This window comes from Schistocerca americana, chromosome 2 (genome assembly GCF_021461395.2).
Source record: "Schistocerca americana isolate TAMUIC-IGC-003095 chromosome 2, iqSchAmer2.1, whole genome shotgun sequence".
Lineage (NCBI taxonomy): Eukaryota > Metazoa > Arthropoda > Insecta > Orthoptera > Acrididae > Schistocerca > Schistocerca americana.
Window position 1 is genome coordinate 339810612 of NC_060120.1, and position 20749 is coordinate 339831360.

The 20749-nt window shown below is 37.9% G+C and overlaps 1 protein-coding gene across 1 annotated transcript in view; it reads right to left on the reverse strand.

Moving 5' to 3' along the window:
• Positions 1-20749, reverse strand: part of LOC124595254 (zinc finger-containing ubiquitin peptidase 1-like) — a 221105-nt gene that overhangs the window by 164761 nt on the left and 35595 nt on the right. The window contains exons 2-3 of the mRNA XM_047133922.1: positions 12402-13196; positions 9999-10119 (exon numbers count right to left, since the gene is read on the reverse strand). Coding sequence (XP_046989878.1) covers positions 9999-10119; positions 12402-13172 — 892 coding nt within the window. The 5' untranslated portion in view covers positions 13173-13196. The remainder of the gene's footprint in view (positions 1-9998; positions 10120-12401; positions 13197-20749) is intronic.

The following is a 20749-nucleotide window of genomic DNA, read 5'->3' on the forward strand; positions in this document are numbered from 1 at the left end:
CAGACTGAAGATAGTGGCAAATAGAACCAAGCTCAATCACAGGTGCAAGAAAATAGATGTGGCAAGATTAAAAGACCAACAGACCAAAGAAACATTTGCACTTGAACTACAAAACAGATTCCAGGTCCTCTCTGAAGAAAACTTTATGGAAGAGGGAATTGAAACATGCTGGCAAAAAATCAAAGATAGTTATTTAGATGTGGGAGAAAAAATCTTAGGATTTAAGGCACATCAAAGGAAGGAATGGATCTCCGATGCTACGTGGAATGAAATCAGCCACAGGAAAGAACTAAAACTTAAGTTAAATTTTTGTAAGACAAGAGCGCAGAAGAGCGAAGCGCATAAGGAATACATGGAGGCGAACAAAAAAGTGAAAACACTGCTACATCGAGATAAAAGGAAATGGATGGATGAGCAAGCAAAATTAGCAGAAGAGGCAGCAAGACAAGGAAATATGAAAGAGTTCTACAATATTAGCAAACGGTTGTCAATGAAGAACTTCAGACATGAAGGAACAGTTAAGAACAAGGATGGGGTGATGCTTACAACTCAACAGGCACAGCTACAGAGATGGGAGGAGCACTTTAAGGAACTGTTAAATTGTGAAGACAACCAAGAGGAACAAGTAAGAGATGTTCCAGAGGAAGTAGAAGAAGATCAAGATATAAATTTGCAGTGCCCCACCATGGACGAAATTAGGATTGCCTTGAAAACACTAAAAAATACAAAGACTCCAGGCCTAGACAACATAGCACCGGAGCTCTTAAAAGCTGATATTGAAAATACTGTTAAAATGCTCCATCCTTTGCTGAAGCATATTTGGCTTGAAGAGAAATCTCCAAAGGAGTGGAAAAATGGTTTGGTGGTAAAGCTCCCAAAAAAGGGAAATTTGTCAGACTGTAACAACTGGCGTGGTATTACATTGTTGTCGGTGCCCAGTAAGGTCCTCACCAGAATTATTTTAAACAGAATTAAAGAATCCCTTGAAAAGCGACTGCTTAAAGAACAGGCCGGTTTTAGGGCACAACGCAGTTGTGTTGATCTTATTAACACTCTTAGGATCATTTTAGAGCAAAGCGAAGAATTCCAAGCAACCATGTACCTGGCATTCATTGATTTTCAAAAGGCCTTCGATTCCGTGAAACATAAAGTGCTCTGGCAGGTGTTGCGGAAGTATGGCATACCACAGAAGATCTTAAACATCATAAAAGATCTATATGATGGCTACAAATGCTGCATACTCCACAAGGGAAATATGACAGAGGGCATAAAAGTAACAACTGGAGTCCGTCACGGTTGCATTTTGTCACCAACACTTTTTCTACTCGTTCTAGACTCTGTTATGAGAAGAGTCACAGCAGACAGGAGATGAGGAATCCAGTGGGGGATCCATGAACGTCTGGAGGATTTGGATTTTGCAGACGACATAGTTTTATTAGCTCCCAGGCTGACTGATATGCAAGCTAAATTAAACTTGCTGAAAGAAGAAGCAGAGACTGCTGGCCTCAAGATAAATATAGGCAAAACAAAGGAAATGAGAGTAAATTCAGGGAACATGGAGGTGCCATTGTTAATAGGTGAGCAGTGGGTGGAGACTGTCAACTCATTCCTGTATCTGGGTAGTATAGTGGCGGAAGATGGTGGAGCTGGAGATGACGTGAAAAACCGCATTAAAAAGGCAAATTCTGCCTTCATACAATTGTATCCAATATGGAAAAATAGAAATATCACGTACAAAACAAAAATCCGTATTTTTAATACAAATGTGAAGGCTGTCCTTCTGTACGCCAGTGAAAGCTGGAAAATGGATAAAAAGATAACATCCCAGTTACAAAGCTTCACAAATAGATGTCTTCAACGCATCATGAATATCTGGTGGCCAGAAAAAATATGTAATGAGGAGCTCTGGAAAATAACAAACCAGATACCTATAGAAGACCAGATACGAGAGAAAGTGGGGCTGGTTGGGGCACACCTTGAGAAAACCAGATGGAGCCATCGACAAAAAAGCATTGGAATGGAATCCCCAGGGAACAAGGAAGAGAGGAAGACCAAGGGACACATGGAAGAGGACAGTGGAAGGGGAAGTACAAAGAGTTGGCAAGACCTGGGCAGAATTGAGGCAAATGGCCAAAGACAGAGACGGATGGCGAGCTCTCCTGGATGCCCTATGCCCCCATAGGGGCCAAAGGAATTAAGTCAAGTAAGTAAGTCAAGTAGCAACACAGCACGCCGACCATCGAGGACAACAATCAACAAACGAGAAACTAAAAACCAGGAGGTATCGTTTCATGTGGTACCATTGTAGGTGAGGATTATTGTACATAACCACAGTAAAACAAGGACACATTAACTTTGAAAACTGAAATCAAGAGCAGTTTACTGTGCAACGGTGCAATCGCAAATCAATGCTGGGGTTTCATAACAATGAAGGTGCAACAGTCAGTCAACGAGCAGGTTCTAAGGAAGCAACCACTGAGCACAGCAGCAGCCAGTCAGCATGCAGGTGGACACAGCTGACCGGAGGTGAACAAGATGACTCGCCGAGAGAATTACAATGTGCAGCAGACGGTGAACCAAGAGGACAACCACAACAGTAGCAGCAGCAGCAGAATGAATGAGAATAAGGTAATCTCATAGCAAAGCGATTTTGTATTAAGTGATACATAATGAGTGACCTTAACGAACAAGACAGTGTTACAGAGGACAAAGCTGTAGAGGTTAAGTTGTTACATGAACAGGAGGATGTAAGTGTGACTGGTTCTGTAGACGGTGATGATTCTAAATCAAACATGAATGTAACTTTGACAGATGGGGACGAAGGTCCTATTATAAAGAGCGAAATGGACAAAAACAGTACTGAAGTGTATGAGGTTGTTAAGTTTAAGGAAGAGGAACCTAGCAGCAAAAGTCAGCAAGGGAAAAAGTTCATGGCAGATGAAAATTGGGGAGAGATGTTAAGGCAAATTATGAGTAATATCAGTAGCATGAAAGAAGACATTAGTAGTATGATGAAGACATTAGTAGTGTGAAAAACAGACATTAGCAGGGTGGGAAAAAAAGCTGATAGCATTAGAACTGACATGGTTAGCTTAAAGGATGAACTGAAGAAAGAAATTAAAAAGGAGATTAAGGTAGTCAGCTCTAATATTTCAGAATTAAATACAAAATTAACATCGAGTAGTAAATGTGTAGAAGAGAGAGAGAGAAACTTTGTGATGGCCATAGTAAGAAGGTGGAGGTTTTCAAGAAACAAGGTGCTGGAAGTAGAGTTAAACTTGAGAACCAAATCGATCACATTAGAAATGATTTAGAGACAGGGGTAAAAACCAAGTGTGCAGTAGTGGTAAAGGAAAAACCGGTAAAAGTAGGTCAAAATGTAGATTCAAAATTGAGAGAAATAGAGAAAAAAGTGGAAGATATACCAAATCTAGACCATAGCATGGGTGAAAGTATGTGTGAGTCTGACTGTAGTCAGATGACAGCGATGACGAATCCAGTAGTGATGAGAATGGGGTATTTGAATCTATAATTAATAACGAAGGCAATGTGTTAAGTAAAGAAAGGATTAAAGAGGATTTGTTGTACGAACAAGAACACATGGTAAGTAAAAAGGAAGTGTGTCAACCTGTAAGAACAGCAAGTGTACTAGGTATACATGTTACGTGTTTATTGGAAAGTGGTAGTGATTTGAATGGCATGTCCCAAAAATTTTTTGAACCAATTACGAACGCAGATGGTATCGTAGAAATGCATGTTTCTAGAATAAAAATTATTGGTGCTACTAGTCGCTATCACCGAGTGTGACACGAGAGGTACTATTAGATGTAGAATTGGCAGGACAGCCGTTGAAATACAATTTGTTGGTGATTCAAAATCTCAGCATTGAGGTAACATCTGGAACTAATTCCTTGTACAATTAACAAGTAGGAGTTCAACATTCTGTGTTGAACTCATCATGCGGCAATAATGCTTACCCCAGCTGTCTGTCTCATTTTTCATGTTTCCTGAGACAGCCAAACTCTTCTCCTATCCTATCTGTCGTTTATAAGTGAGTCAGAACCATTCTATCTTCTACTTTCATTGTACTTTTGTATAGTAGCATACTTTAGTATAGAAATATTTCAGAAAAGTTTTATTCAATGTAATATATACATTACGTTAAAATGAAAGGCGTCAGCATGTGTGGAGGATAATTAATATCTGCAGTAATCATCAGCTCATGGGTGCAGCAGCAGAGACAATGTGCAGTATAAACCATCTTAAACACTAAATCTTCATATTAATTGTTGTATAATAGAAGTATTTGTGTTCAGTGCAGTCAGTACATGTGAGATAAATATTTATCTGTGTCATGGTACAGCCTTTTCTAACACTAAGGAACTACAACTTTAAACATAGTTGCCTGGAGTGATGTGTGATGAATGTATTAGCAAGACTTGTATGTATATTGCCCTTCAGGCTAGAATGTCAAGCAAATAATAGTTTTTCTAAGTGGAAATTTTGTCTGACTGGTAATGAAAGTTAAGTTTGCCTTAGCATATGGCTCTGTTACTGTGGAGTGTTTTTCAGTAGAGTCAACTTTGCATTAGATAAGCAGAGCAGGTGTTTATTTATTAGTTAATGAACCAATAATGGAATAATAAAATAATGAATAATGTTAGGGTCTTAATGGTTAGGGAGCCTGTCTCTGCAGTAGGGATATTTTTTGAGAATGCAATCCACTAGTTAACAAGGTATGAAATGTAAGTGAAATAATGGAGCTAACAGACATGATCAAGTAATGAAATATATGAATGTATACAAATGAACGTGGTGTAACTGCAATGATGATCTATTTTTGAGCTAGGCAACCTTGGGTACTGTGTACATTGTGCAATTTATGACACTGCAGCTGGAAATGCGAGTTTAACAGAAAGAGCAATATTTACAAGTCATATAATGCTGCATCACTGGACTTATATGTTACCTGGAAACTGCTTTTTGTGTTCTGAGGATGGGCTTGAGGTGGTAATAATGTAATGAAGAACAAGAAGTTTGTTGATTAACTGATAACTGTGGTGCTAGACTGATGTGAATATTTCTGACAGGTCAAATATTTGGTAACATTTAGTGATTTTGTGAGGATTTAATTTTCTGGTTGAATGAGAGCACTGCTCAGAGTTGAGTGGAGAAATACTGCAATGATTTGGTACAACATCCATCCCCCTCATCTTGATTTGAATAGTAATTAAGTTAAGTAATGGTGACTATTCTTTTTTCATAATGTACTGATTAGCAAAATCTATGCTACTGCACTTCTTGAGTTTTTACTAGATGTAATGTACATATTTTAGACACTAAGGTGCTATTTTGCAAATGGTAAGAAACTAAAATCTTTCAAGTTTAAGCAGTTTTAGACAGTTACAGCTTAGAGTAATATATTGTTCTGTAATGTGTACTTGGTTTTAAATGTTTACTACTCCACACCTTTCATACTATAGTCAAATGTAGTGCTAATTATTGTAATGTTATGAAAACTACGTAATGCATTTATTTATGATGTATGGACTATCATTTTTTTGTGTGACACATTTTTTCTTTGACTTAAGTTAGAAGTAAAAATAAGTGTACTAAAGGAGGATATTTTGTCTAATTTTTTCACGTGCTGTAGCTGAGGAGAACCACCTCCAAGGGAACAGATCACAGTGCATTTCCTAACTGCCACTTGAACCTGTTGAAGACGTGGACAGCTTGGTGAGAAATTGTGTTAAATATCATCAAAAATGTGAAAGTGCTTCTTAAACTCATTGCAACCCATTAGGATTTATTCTGTTTAGAGAACTTGTACAACATGATATGTATCTTAAATGTAATCTTCGCTGAACAAAAAAAAGGACATCACTTATGATGAAGACGCATAAAATTTTGTTAAATGTATAAATTGTGTATATTTTTTGTGTGTACAATGATCTGTACATAATTATTTTTCATGGGGATTTTCTTATAGCCAGTTCACATAAGTTAGAATTTGAAAAACATATTTCCTGTAGTTTTCGATACGATTACTTACGTAATAATTTTTGTGTGTGTACATTGTTAAACACAATTTCTGGTGTCACTTGTGGTCATTGAATTGCCCATTTAGCTATTAGCAATATCTATCTGGTCAATCCAATGAGGGGATGATGTGATGAAGCAAGCTGGGATAATTTTAATTACCCTCTTATTTTCTCATCTGCCTCCTTAAAATTTTGACTTAATTAACATTAACATACATGAGTATAAGCTGTATTTTCATAAAACAGAAAGATTGGCCCTCAGTTTTAAAGTAAATAACACCAGACCTAATTTTGTGCTTGTTTTTTTGTATGTAATTGATTTTCTAATTTATTTTGACTATTCCTAGTTAGTATCTTCCATTATAGGGAGAAATCAGTAATTGTTTCATAACTTAAATTCTATTGTTGACATATAAACAAATAAAAGTTCTGCAATACTTGTAAACATTTGGAAGACGAAACACAAGTAAACTTAAAGTATCTATTTAACTCTATTCAAAAACGTGGTAGCAAAACCAGCTATTAATTAATTCCAAAGTAATTAACAGTTTTGTCTAAGGTATTGTTTCCATAACTATATTTGTTAATATCATAATTTAAACAAATAATTTGGCTTAGCCCTTGTAGTAGAAGAAACTGTTATAAAGATGGAATTTTTCGATGTATTCAGTTAATTTAATGAGTTAAGTTTTAATTGCAATTTCTGTAAATTTAACTTCGAACAATGTGTAGTTTCAGTACCGATTATTGTGATTACATATAAGGGCCCGAATTTTGGTCACGAGACAGTCAGTCCATAGCCAAGTTTCAGATGAGTAACCTGTGCAGGTTAGAACAAAAACAGTGCTTCAATCTAACTATGAAATAAGTGTTAAACAGTTACGCCATGTGTAGAAACCAATGACAGTGACTGCTCCATATGTACCTGATTATTCTTCAAGAAGTGGGGACTTTGTGGTTATGTTTTTACTGCTCGTAGATGTTCAACAGGAAACTATTGTAGCAGTATGTGGAGTTTCACCTGCAAACTATTAATAAAGCTTATCACAAGTTAAACAATAGTGCACTGGCCATATGACTGTATTATTGGGGGGTTGTTAACAGTGAAATTAAAGTACTGTGAGACGCAACTGTGCATCTGTCGGCTGCGTCATTTAAAGTATTCAGTGTCAGAATCCACAAACACCATGTTTCAGCCAGTGTAGCAACGCAGTACGCCGACCACCGAGGACAACAATCAACAAACGAAGAACAATCAACAAACGAAAAAGCAGGAGGGACCGCTGCACTTCCCATGGCCTTTTTGGCCATCACATCCCAGGTATTCCGGGTGTGGGCAATGCATTTCCTCTGTATCCATTTAGGTATGATTTTTCATCAATTATTCGGTGGGTGGTGGTAATTGTTCCCCAGTGGATGGCAGGATTGTCACATTCCTTTGCCCAAAGATGAGGAGAGGGGGGGGGGGGGGGGGGGGGGGCCTAGAGTGAAATTGAAAGAAGTGTTCCAGTTATTACCATCTTCCAATGCTATTGAGGGAACCACATGGCTTGCCATGAAAATTGTCTCAACTTCAGTACATTCAAGTTTCTTGGAAACTCCAGCATTCTTGAGAGTTTCCTGCAACTGCTTTGGGAAATTGATATTTGAATTCTGTACTTCACATACCATAAATATAAAAAAATTTAAAAATGTAGTTGCCGGGTGGTCTCTTTGTTAGTCTGCACCTGTTCTTGACCTACATGAAGGACATACTAGGGACACTGGAAGTCTGTAACTGGTTCCCAGGAAACATAATACCCCTCTATCTTACAAATACTAGCATTATACAATTCTAGTCAAATAAATACGAGTTACAGATTCCAAGAGCAGAGACCAATGGGCATAGACTGAATGAGGTTCCATGTGTGAAGTTGCTAGATATCTAGATGGCTAATAATCTGAAGAGATACCAGCACATGGATAACTTAAGATAAAATCTGTTCTGCCCACTTTGGACTTGGAAATCTATCATAATATGCTGACCTGTAGGCAGGACTCTTGGCACACCTTTGCTCAATAATATGCAATTACATAGTTTTCTGAGGCAACACAGCTAATGTTTAAAAATTATTTATTCTGCAGGAGTGTATAGTAAAAATATAATGTAAAACCGATTACCAGACATCTTGCAGAAACCTCTTCAGGGGACTTGATATTCTGGTACTTATGTTCTAATACACTTACTGCCTAATGGTTTTGTGATTCATAAGAGTGAATTTTGAGTGAACTGTGAAAGTCACAGCCACAATATTACAAGTAAAATAATTTCTGTGTAAGTGATCCATGCCCACCTAGGGCCCACAATAGAGTTTTACATTCAGGTGCCAAAGTTTGGAAAGGTTGCCAGCAGACATCAGACAGATAATTTGAAATCCCCAGAAATTAAAAGATAAAGTAAAAGAACATCCCTGCAGCTATTCCTTTAATTAATAAGAATATCTGGACTTGGGGATACAAATTTTGAGTAACACTAATTTTTATAATAACTCTCCACCACGAGCAACACAGACATGTGCAATCAGCTCTTTCCAGACAATTCCACGTCTTACTAATTATTGCTTTGTTTGCACGTCGCAAGTCACGATTTTTCCATAAAATACTTTCCAACTGTTCTGTAACACCATAGGCTGCTACATTAATGTCAAATCTTTTTCTGTTGCTCTGCAACATCGGAGATCGCTATTTTCCTGTCTGAAACTACAGGAGTTGCGTCTTACATGTTCTCCAGTCTCTCTTACATACTAACATGTATACCTTATCATGGCAGCAATTTCGTATCCGTATTCCAAGCTTGTGTTTGTGTGTGGAACCTTGCTTTAAGACATGCAATACTCAGAATATTTATCGACATGTTTATTCTGCTTTTATACTGTGGAACCTGCATTATTTACATTAAATGGCAATTAAAAATCAATTCTAAAGTAAGTTTTTTGTTTTCTTGTTACATTCCTACGATTTTATCCTTACAACTATTCTGATTATCGAGTAAAACTGCCCTATGATTTTGTATGGGAAAAGAAAAAAAATCTGCAAATTGCCCATAGTTAGAGTGTTAAACGGGTTTTTGGCTTTTCTCAGTATATAGACAGCAACATGGTCTCTGGTGAGTAGTACAAAGTAGTGGCTAAAAGCAGCACACGAATGGTGGAAGAGGAGGATCAGTGGCCTTTCAACCCCCCCCCCCCCCCCCACCCCCCCCGAAGTAGCTGCTTTTCTCCTAACACAGATATATAAAGTAATCTACAAATAATTCCCATAGTTATCAGAATGAGGAGATTAGCACTGATCACATATTGTTATTTGTATTCTTTTCAGAAACTGTCTGCAGTGGCTCTTTCTATCTGATAATGTATAACTTGACTCGTTCCACTTCCCAAAGTCTCTCCTTCATGGTGGGATTCATTGATCATGATGTGTGAATTAAACAAATAAAAGAACATATATGGCACTAGAGTAATTTTTGGAATAATGGTTTGTGCCAAGGTATGCACTATGTGACATGTAAAGAGGTTTCAAAAGGTTCTACAAAACTACTGCAAAATCTGTCTGGCACAAAAAGCAACACAACTGAAATGAAAACACTTTCACATAAAGCAGGCTTATCTTATAAAATTCATAGCCTTGGTAGAGATACTGGTTTTAACTTCTGTTACAGAGTATGAATTCACCTGACACAACACTCTAACCAGAGACTTTACAATTTACCTTTCTACCTTCACCAGCCGTACAAGAAAGAATGAATGCAATCAAAAGTTTGAGATTCTGTTAGGAGATATGTGTGTCTATTGCCATGCGATACTGTGTAGTTAGGACTATTTTATGTCACATAAATTAGTCTATTAGCAGCTATTTACGTAGCGTGCTGATTAAAACTCAGGTATACATTTAAAAAAACTGCACATTTCTTGGACCTACCCTTATTATTAAAATGTTCTTCAATATGGGCTACCATCTCCTGATTGCTCTTGAAGTTAGTCATACAGCATACAGGACAGCTATCACTCCAGTTCTCCACACTATTTACAGGCTGCTGTGGCTGAAAAATAGTGGTCCAAGATGGAGAAAAAATACATTTACAGTTCAAAACATACTTCAATTTTAGTGGTAAAGTTAATCAGATGAATGTACTGTTAACAGAGCCTTCATCCAATAACTTACAACTGGTTCTAAATTACTTATTAAGTAATACCACATATTACCTTGCCAAACAATACACAGCCTATATCTGTACAGAGAGAAATCAGTTTCAAAAAATAACATTTTTTGTTTTTTTTTTTTTTGTTTATTACACAATTGGGTGGGGGTGGGGGGGGGGTGAAGGGGGGGGGGGGGGACCCAAAAATATTCTAAATCAAACTGTTGTGCGTGCACACTTTGTAATTATATGTTCTACCGCTAGGTGGTGTTGGTTTGGGGTCTCGCCACATCACTCAGTAAGCTGGCATTAGTCAGAGTTACGTGGTTTGTTTGAGAGCTATTTCAACCCTTTGACAACAAATAACATGGCCGATGTAAAGGAACAAAGAGTTGGTGCTACAAGTACGATCCACAATCAAAGCAGCAAATGGACACAACAAATGTCACCACAACCCAAGAAAGCACTTCATTATCCACAAGGAGTTGGTTCCTCCAGGGAAAACAGTAAACCAATATTTTATCTGGATGTGTGACAAAAGCGGCCGGAAATGTGGAGAAACGGGAGCTGTTTGCTCTGCAATGACAATGCTCCAACCAGCTCCAATGGTCTGACAGTTCATGGCAAAAATAACATGGTGCTTGTGCCTCATCCATCCTACTCATCGTATCTGGCTCCAGCTGAACCTTTTTTTTCTTTTTCATTCCACCGAGGAAGTAAACACTCAAAGGAAAGCAATTCAGTGATATGGATGACATCAAAGAAAACATGCTATCAGCTATGAACAGTATCCTGCCTCAAGAGTTCCAGAATTGTTTTCAGCAGAGATAGAAGTATTTGGACAAGTGCATTAATGTACATGAACAATTCTGTTAAGGGGCTAAAGCATGATGAATGTAGAGTTCAATAAAAATGCAAAACAAGAAAAATTTTTGGGTCCCCCCCTCACATATGTTCAATGTCCTACTGCTACTGAGCTAAATGGGCTATGCAAGAGGTCTTACTTGAAATGAGTGAGAGTAAAAATTGTATAAAACCTTAACATGTGGCATTATTTTTGCCATAGTCCATGTGCCTCTGGGAAATCGAGAACAATCTACATACAGACATCCAGAACTTGGATTCCTGCCTTGGTCCTTTTAAGGCAACCATTCGCTGCTCTGTCGTTTTAGTTGAGGAACATACAGCCAACATCTAAATGGGAAAAACATCTGTCTGGTGTTGCTGCTGGTACAATCACTGCTGTACTTTTCATAAAATGGCATTGATTATCAGTTTTTAATGTTTGTCAATATTTTGCAGTGCCTGGGAATAGAAATAATATTGTTCTCTTACTTGAAAAGCAAGAATGAGATTTTTTGCCATATAACATATAATCTTTCACAGGCTAATAGCTGCTACTGAGTTAGTGTTGAGTTATGACCTGAGGCAGCCATACCTGTGGGGTGCAAAGGATACACTGCAGAGGGGCAACAAAGGCTGAGCTCATGATATCTCTCTCTCTCTCTCTCTTTCTTTCTTTCTTTGTCTCCCCCCCCCCCCCTCCCCCTTTAATACTACCTAGTTAATAATCTAATTTCAACATCAGCCAGCTATGCATAGGAAGTGCACCCTAGTCCCTGATAGGCCAGGGCTGTCTATGGCTATGAGATAATCCATCTAAAAATGTAACACAGCATTTACACATTCAATAGTATAGTTTTAGAGAAGTCTAATCATTCAAATACTGCTCATTTAAAGACTCAGAAAAACTAAATATTACATCAGAAACACTATATCATGAATCAAACTTTTATTGGCAGCAGTTCTAAGCATGACCTGAACCAGCTGAGTATTGCTGTTCATCACTTACAACCTAATTTCATGCAGTGATATAAAGATGTAGGACTGCATCTCTGTACTGAAGCTGAAGAGCATAATCATCTCAAAATGACAGTTATATAATTATTAAAACGCACATTTATGAATGTTAAGTTAGGTATCATACCAAGGTTTCCTGAAGCTTGCTGTAAAATAGCATTTGATATCTCTGATATATTTAAAACAGAAAACAAACTCATTCAAAAAGCAACAAAAGGAGCCACTGATTTTCAGACTGTATAAAGAACTTATAAGCACACAACAATAAACACAAAATTCAATGAAGACATCAAAAAGACAAATTTCTTTGTTTAAGTACATACCTTTGCAGGGCTAAGAATGTCTTTATGTTCAATGTTTACATGCAGTTCTAAATCTGGACTGTTTTGAAATGTTCGTACACAAAGTGGACAACTGTACACAGATTCCTCCAATCCAGGTGGTGTTGCCGGTGGGAATGATGGGCTCGTCAGATCAAAATGTTGCCTGTTGATATGTTCTTCAAGCTGCAGAGGATCCAAACTGGTGTAAGAACACATGGGGCACTGTTGTGGTTGGACGGACTTTTTACAAGCAGGGTTTGGACCAGGTGAAGCACTTGCTCGTAGATCTAAAGCTAACTGTGAACGCAAGGGAGAACCAGAGCCAGCAACTGAGCTGCTGGATGCCACCGTGCAAGTGCTGTGACTTGGATCAGGGTCTGTACTCCTTCCTGCACCACAGTAATTATTATTGTTATTATTGTTGTTGTTAATGTTATTTTCCCAGCAGCTACTGGCACTGTCAGTACCTGGTTCAGGATAAAGTTCCCAAGGCAAAGGTCTTGAAGGAACACAAGAGTCATCCCTACCATCAATATCTTCATCATCAATGAATGCAAGCAATTCTTGTTCAGGGGTTAAATAGTCCAAATGAGCACTATTTACGTGCATTAACAACTGTTCTGCAGACACTTCACCCAGATCACAAAAAGGACATGAAACAGCACCTTCTAAATGGTACACCACCATATGTGAACGCATCTCCTCTTCGTTTAATCCTTCAACTCCACATATTTCACAAGAATAAGTCATTTCCGGCATCTTTGAAGCCATCACCACGTTCTACTATGTACAGACCTGAAGAAATATGAAGCCACCATTACACAGAGCAAGATACAGGAATTCTGCAAAATTAATACATTCTAAAGCAAAAACAGGCATGAATACTATTAAAAAAATAAAAAATAAAAACAACATAATTCTATAACTCTACAACAGCTGCTTTTAAACTGTGATCTGCAGACTCTTGCTATTCACTGAATCTGATATCATTCATCAACTAAATTAAAGAATTCGAACTGATTTGTCTGTTAGTCAGAAAATGCATCTTTAGTGATACTACAGTAACATTCAGGAAATGTTTTAATCAGAAATGACTTTTACTTTCTACCAGAGTAGGCACTGAACTAAGCACTGGCAACAAGCCAAAACTGTATGAAAGACTGGGATTCAAATATCTGTCTTTTGCAGGCAGTGTGTTGTTAACAGCAGCATCTGAGTGGATAACACAGCAAATGGTAGCACACAGCCCATCAAGCACAGATATTTGAGTTCAAGTCCTAATGCAGCACCGAGTTTTAACTTGTTGCAAAATCTTATAAATGTTTATAATTTCACATCAATTACTAACACGTATACATGCTCTTCCTTCTGAGACTGAGAAACATAATGTAGCAGCTATGTCATTGTATCTCCAAGCCAGCTATTTCCTACGATATTACCAATGGTTAAACAGTTGCTTATAATAAAAATGCCAAGGTGTGTATTTATTCCAAACTTCTATTAGTTACTTTCATTCTCCCCCTTCTCTCTGTGCACCTCCTCCACCTTCTCTCTCTGCCCACCTCCTCTACATCCTCCCCCCAATCTCTGTTGATCCCTCCCCCCTCTCCCTGCTCATCTCCTCCTCACTCCTTTCCTTCTCTTTCCTGTCTCTGCCCATCTCCCCCCTTCCCTTTCTCTTTCCATCTCCCCTCATCCTTCTTCTGTCCATCTCCTCCTCCTCTATCCGTGTCCACCTTCTCCTTCCACGTCTCTGTCTGTCCATCTCCACTTCCTCACCATCTCTCTCCACATTATCACCCCCAGCCCAATTGAAGGTTGGTAGTTCTTACTCCACTGTATTTCTTTCCATACTGTAATGAATATGTGTACCAAACTCAACTGAAATTATTCCAGGGGTTTAGGATGAGCCTTCTATCCATGCCTTTGTCCATATATGCACATGTCAAATATTTTTCACATGTATTCAACATATTTCACCTATATCTCTAGGAAATTTCATGCTGCAGTTTCATTTTCATGCAACATGCTAGTTTTGATGTCATATCTCCTGAACTGTGTATTGTACAATTAATATTTCTGTAGGCACACTGAGTGACGTATGTGAATACTATCGGTGAAATTGTTGTGGAAAGAGTTAATAGCTAAGAAGTAATAAAAAAGTGCAGAAGTTCTTCACACATTTCGATGTTTATGGCGTCATATTTTGTGAACTATGTGTTGTACAATGACATAATTTTACGGGTACATTAAGTGGTATATGCACATACTGTCTGCAATGTGTAACACACACACACACACACACACACACTTTCACAGTCGTAACATATTATAAGTCACACATTACCAAAAATAAAGAGAGAGAAGAAATGGTATTTGCAAGATAGAACATTGTAATTTGATATATTTGAATGTGTGCCTCCAAATATCTGAGGTGATGATATTCCTGTATCCCAACATAAGGCCATCTCAGCAACCTGTAACTTGCACATAATAAATAACCTGTAAGATTAAAGCATTACAACACATAAAAATGAAAAATATGAACATTTACATACTCATATTATGAGGGTAAGCACAAAAGTAAGGTCTCCTATTTTTTTATAAGTACAGAACTCTGTTTGTGTGGCAGTTAGTCAGACTGTTATGAAGAGTGCTTCAGATGCAGTGTGTAAACATGCACATGCCGCACTGAGGCACTCAGTCTTGGCTTGGCAGCCATTGAGAATGGAGCTCCCCTTGGATGTTACCGCCAAGTGCGAATTGCGCATAGTTATTCAGTTTTTAAATGCAAAGGGCACTGCACCGATTGAAATCCATCACCAATTGAAAGAAGTGTATGGTGAGTCGTGTGTGGATGTCAGAAATGTTCATAACTGGTGTAGAGAGTTTGCAGCTGGTTAGAACCAAATTCACGACAAACAAAAGAGCGGGAGACCGTCAATTTCTGAGGAGACAGTGTTGAAGGTTGAGCAAAGCATGCATGAAGATCAGCGGATCACCCTGGATGATCTCTGCATGCTGGTTCCTGAGGTTTCCGGAAGCACCGCTCACAGAATTTTAATGGAAACATTGAACTACCGGAAGGTGTGCGCAAGATGGGAGCCACGAATGCTGACTGAGGACCACATGCAGCAATGAGTTGATGCTTCCCGTGCATTTCTTTGCCGCCTTGCAGCCGAACAGGACAACTTTCTGGACTCAATTGTCATGGGTGACGAAACCTGGTCATATCACTTTACACCTGAGACCAAGTAACAATCACGCCAGTGCGGCATCCTTCTTTGCCAAAGCTGCGGAAATTCAAACAAACACAGTCTGCCGGTAAAATCATGACAACCATTTTTTGGGATCGGAAAAGGGTATTGTTGGTTGACTTTATGCTCACTGGGATCACAATTAACGCTAACAGATACTGTGAGACTCTGAAAAAACTCAAACGGGCAATTCAGAACCGGAGAAGAGGAATATTGAGCAAGGGCATATACATTTTCCATGACAATGCTCGCCCACACATCGCTCAGCAAACCGTTGCTCTCCTGCAACAGTTTCAGTGAAACATAATCAGCCAGCCACCCTGTAGTCTTGACTTGGCACCCAGTGACTATCACCTGTTCCCCAAGTTAAAAGAACATTTGGCCGGAAAGGGATTCAGCTCTGGCGACGAGCTGAAAGAAGAGGTTCATAACTGTCTGAGCAGCATGGCGGCGAGCTGGTATGACATGGACATACAAAAACTGCCACAGCGTCTACAAAAATGCATTGACAGAAATGGTGATTATGTCAAAAAATAGCTAAATATTCAAGCTGTAAACTGATGTAAACCATTGTAGAAATAAACAGGTCTATATACTTATAAAAAATAAGAGACCTTACTTTTGGGATTACCTTCACATATGATGAAAAAGTACGCTGCCTGTAACATTTTCATGACCAAACCTTTGAAGTGATTTCAGTGAAATTTGGTACAGAGATAGATTGAATATTAAAGAAGAATATATGCTACCTCGGAAAGTGTGTAGTAAAAAATATCTATTGATTTGAACAATATTATGTAAAATTAGTGAAAAATCTTTCCTCTATAGAAAAACTATTTACTCTTTGACTTTTCAACTTTATCATACTTGTGAAAGTGTTTTTATTGGTTGTCAACACAACGAATATAGTGCTTATACAATTCTCAACGTTTTAATTCGTACCTCCATACTAATAACATTAAATATGAAAGTAACTATGTCTGTTATGTTTTCATGACAAAACCACTGAACCAATTTTGATGAAATTAAGTACGGACTTGAGGAAGAAAATAGGCTTCTTTAAGACTAAAAAGGACCCCTAAGAGTGTCAACTAAAGAGTGGAAAATGGTTCTTTATGTCAGTGAATATAAAAGATGTCAAAAAATTATTACAGTTGTTGCATAATGTAAATGATATATAATGTATACCTACTTCAGTAGAACAATGCATAGATTCATGCTTCTCCCTATGCCCCTCTGCACGCATCACTCACTCAGCAGCGATGCTGTGCATGTCACTGTGTTGTGAGTTGTGGCACTTGGGGAGAACACATGTCACAAGCTTTGCTTATCTGAACATGCAGACACATGAGGGCAGCTGATGTTATTGCATGTACGATAGCTTACTTACCATCACTCATCACAGCAAAACTACTGAGATGCATGCACAGATGTGAGTAGCAGTAAGTATAAACATATGCCGTTAATAGAGTAACAGACAAATAATTATTTCAATATATTTCCATTGACAGTTGTCAATCAGAGGTTCCCTCACGAACCACGGACCCTGCCGAGGTGGGGTGGACTGCAAGCTACAATGTTTCAGAGAGCCATAAAGTAGGTGTATCTACTGTGGAGAGGCCAGACTAACCAGTACTCACTGAAGAGGAGAAACAACCTGTTCAGTATTCCCAGGGGTAACTGTCTGGATGATTGACCAATCTGGTCTTGTAACGTTAGCCTACATGGCCTTATTGTGTTGGTAGTGTGAATTTCTGAAAGCAAAGGGAAACTAGAGCTGTTATATTTCCTGAGGACGTGCATCTCTATTGTTTAGCTTAATGATGATGGTGGCCTCTTAGGTGAAATATTCTGGAGGTAAAACAGTCACCCATTTAGATCTCCAGATGGAACTACTCAGGAGAATGTCATAAGAAAAAAAAATCTAGTATTCTACAAGTTGGAGCATGGAATGCTAGATCCATTAATTAGGTAGGTAGGTCCATTAATTGGGTAGGTAGGTTAGAGAATTTAAAAATGGAAACAGACAGGTTAAAGTCAGATATAGTATGAATTAGTGAAGTGTGGTGGCAAGAAGAATAGAAAATCTTGTCATATAAGTACAAGCTATAAGCGTAAAATCACATAGGGGTAATGCAGGAGTAGGCCTAATAAAGAACAAGGGAATGGGAATGCAGGTGAGTTAATATTAACAGCATAGTGAATGGATTATTGTATCCAAGTCAGACACGAAGATAACACCCAACACCATAGTGCAAGTTTCAATGCCAACTTGCCAGTACATATGATACAGGGATTGAAAGACCGTATGACAAGATAAAAGAAATTATTCAGATTAAGGGATGCAAAAATTAATTGCTACAGGGGACTGGAATTTGACAGTATGGATAGGAATTAAAAGAAAAATAGTAAGAAAACATGCATTAGGGAAAAAGAATGAATGAGGAAGCCACCTGGTATAATTTTGCACAGAGCATTGCTAAAACTCGATTTAAGAAAATTGCACACATAGAAAAGACCTAAACAGACATGACTACTCTGCAACTCATACTTAACTGATTGGCAAGGTGATCATTGAACCACCATCAGATCATTTCTCTACCATTCAACTCTCAAACAATGCACAGGAGAAACAAACAATTAAAACTTTCTGTTTGAGCTCTGCTTTCTTTTATTTTATCATGGCTACAAGTTTTTCCTATTTAGGTGGGCTACAAAATATTTTTGTTTTCACAGGAGAAAGTCATGATTGAAATTTTGTGGAAAGCTCCTACTGCAACAAAAAATGCCTTTGTTTAACGATTGGCACACCAATTCACGTATCATATCTGTGATACGCTCTCCCTTACTTCATGATATTATACAAAATGAGCTACCCTCCTTTGAATTTCTTCTGTGTCCTCTGTCAATTCTATCTGGTATGGATCCCATACCACACAGCAATACTTCAGATGAGGATAGATAAGCATAATGCAGTCAGTCGTTTTTTGTAAATCTGTTATATCTTCTAAGTTTCCAACTAACAAAACACAGTCTTTGGTTTACCTTCCCTGTAATATTTTCTATGTGATCACTCCAATTTAAGTTGTTTGTAATTATAATCACTAGGTATTTAGTTGAATTCGCAGCTCTTAGATTTGTATGATTTATTGTGAAGCTGAAATTTAACTGATTTCTTTTTGAACTCAAGTGAATGACCTCACATTTTGCCTTATTGAAAGGCAATTGCCACTTTTTGTATCATACAGATACTGTGAACGAGTCATTTTGCAATTGGTTTTCAACTTCTGAAGAGTTTACACCATAGTCTACAAACAATCTAAGGGGGCTTTTCAGATTGTCTTCTAAGTTGTTCATATAGATAAGGAACAGCAAGGGACTATAACACTTACTTGGGAAGTGCCACATATCATTTCTGTTTTACTCAATGACTTTCCATCAATTACTAGAGGTATATTTTTGAAAGGCAATCGTGAACCAGTCGAACAACTCAGACGATACTCGATAAGTACACAATCACATTACAAGCTGCCTTTGAAGAATGGTGTCAAAAGCCTTCTGGAAAGCTAGAAATACAGAGACAATATGCGGTCCCCTGAGGATATCAGTCATTACTTCATGATAAATAGCTAGATGGTTTCAAAAGAATGATATTTTCTGAATCAGTGTTATGTGTCAATACATCATTTTCCTTGAGTAATTCATAGTGTTTGAACACAGTTTATGGTCCAAAATCATACTGCACATTGAATCAGTGATATGGATCTGTAATTCAGCAGATTACCTCTACTTTCTTTGTTGTGTATTGGTGTGACCTGTGCATCTTTCAGTTCTTGAGGTACAGATATTTCTTTGAGTGAGCTGTTGTATATGATTGCTATGAGTGGAGCTATTATATCAACATATTTCGAAAGGGACCTAGTTTGTACGCAGTCTGGACCAGAAGACTTGCCTTTATTAAGCGATTTAAGTTCCTTTGCTATACCAAGGGTATTTATGTCTAAGTTCTTCATTTTGGCAGCTATTCTTGATTCAAATTCTGGAATATTTGTTTCATCTTCCTTGGTGAAGAAATCTCAGGATACCATGTTTAGTACCTCCACTTTAGTGGCACTGTCATTGGTAAAATTACCACTGCTATGGTGCAGTGTCATGTCGCTGATGTACTTTCCATACGACCAGAATCTCTTCAGATTTTCTGCCAGATTTTGAGAGTGAATTTCAATGTGGAAAATATTAAAAGCATCTCACATTGAAGTCTGCACTAATTCTCAAGCTTTTGTAAAATATCACCAATCCTGAAGATTTGGTGTTCTTTTAAATCTGACGTACTTTTGTATCTGTTCCATCTTTTAATATTCTGTTTAGTATGAAAATCACAACTGCCCTCAATACTATTTCTTTGAATTTAATCCACATCTGAACTAAGCTTACATCATTAGTTTGGAAGGACTAGAGATTGACTCTTAGGAAGGTGTCAAGCGAGATTTTATCTGTGTTTATTTTCAGTGGTTTTGGATGTTACAGTATTCAGCTTTTCTACAACAACTTAGTGGTCACTCATATTTGTATCCATCATAGGAGTTGCACTGGAAAGTTTCAGATTGACCGTATAATAAGACAAAAATTTATTTATACTTTAAGAATTTTCCAGAGACAGATGCGGACTCTGCCCATAACCTACCAGTTACAAATTGTAGACTAAAACTGAAGCAATTACAAAAAGCTACAAAATCAAGGCAATGGGACCTCAATAAACTGAGAGATGGGGGTTGTAAAAATTGCAAATGGAGCACCGGACAAAACTGACTGAAAAAGGGTGAAGGAATACAACAGAAGACGAATGGTAGCTTGAGAGATGAAACAGTTAAGGCAGTAGACGATTACATTTAGATTTAGTAGAATTCCCTGAATAAGCCAAGGCATATTGAATTTAACTCTTGAAAGGAAAAAGTAAATGAATGCAGAAAATGAAGTAGTAAAAAGGGAATACAAATATCTAAAAAACGAGACTGACAAAAAATGAAGATGGCTTAGCAGGATTGGCTAGAGGACAAACGCAAGCTGCAGAAGCATGCACGGCCAGGGAAA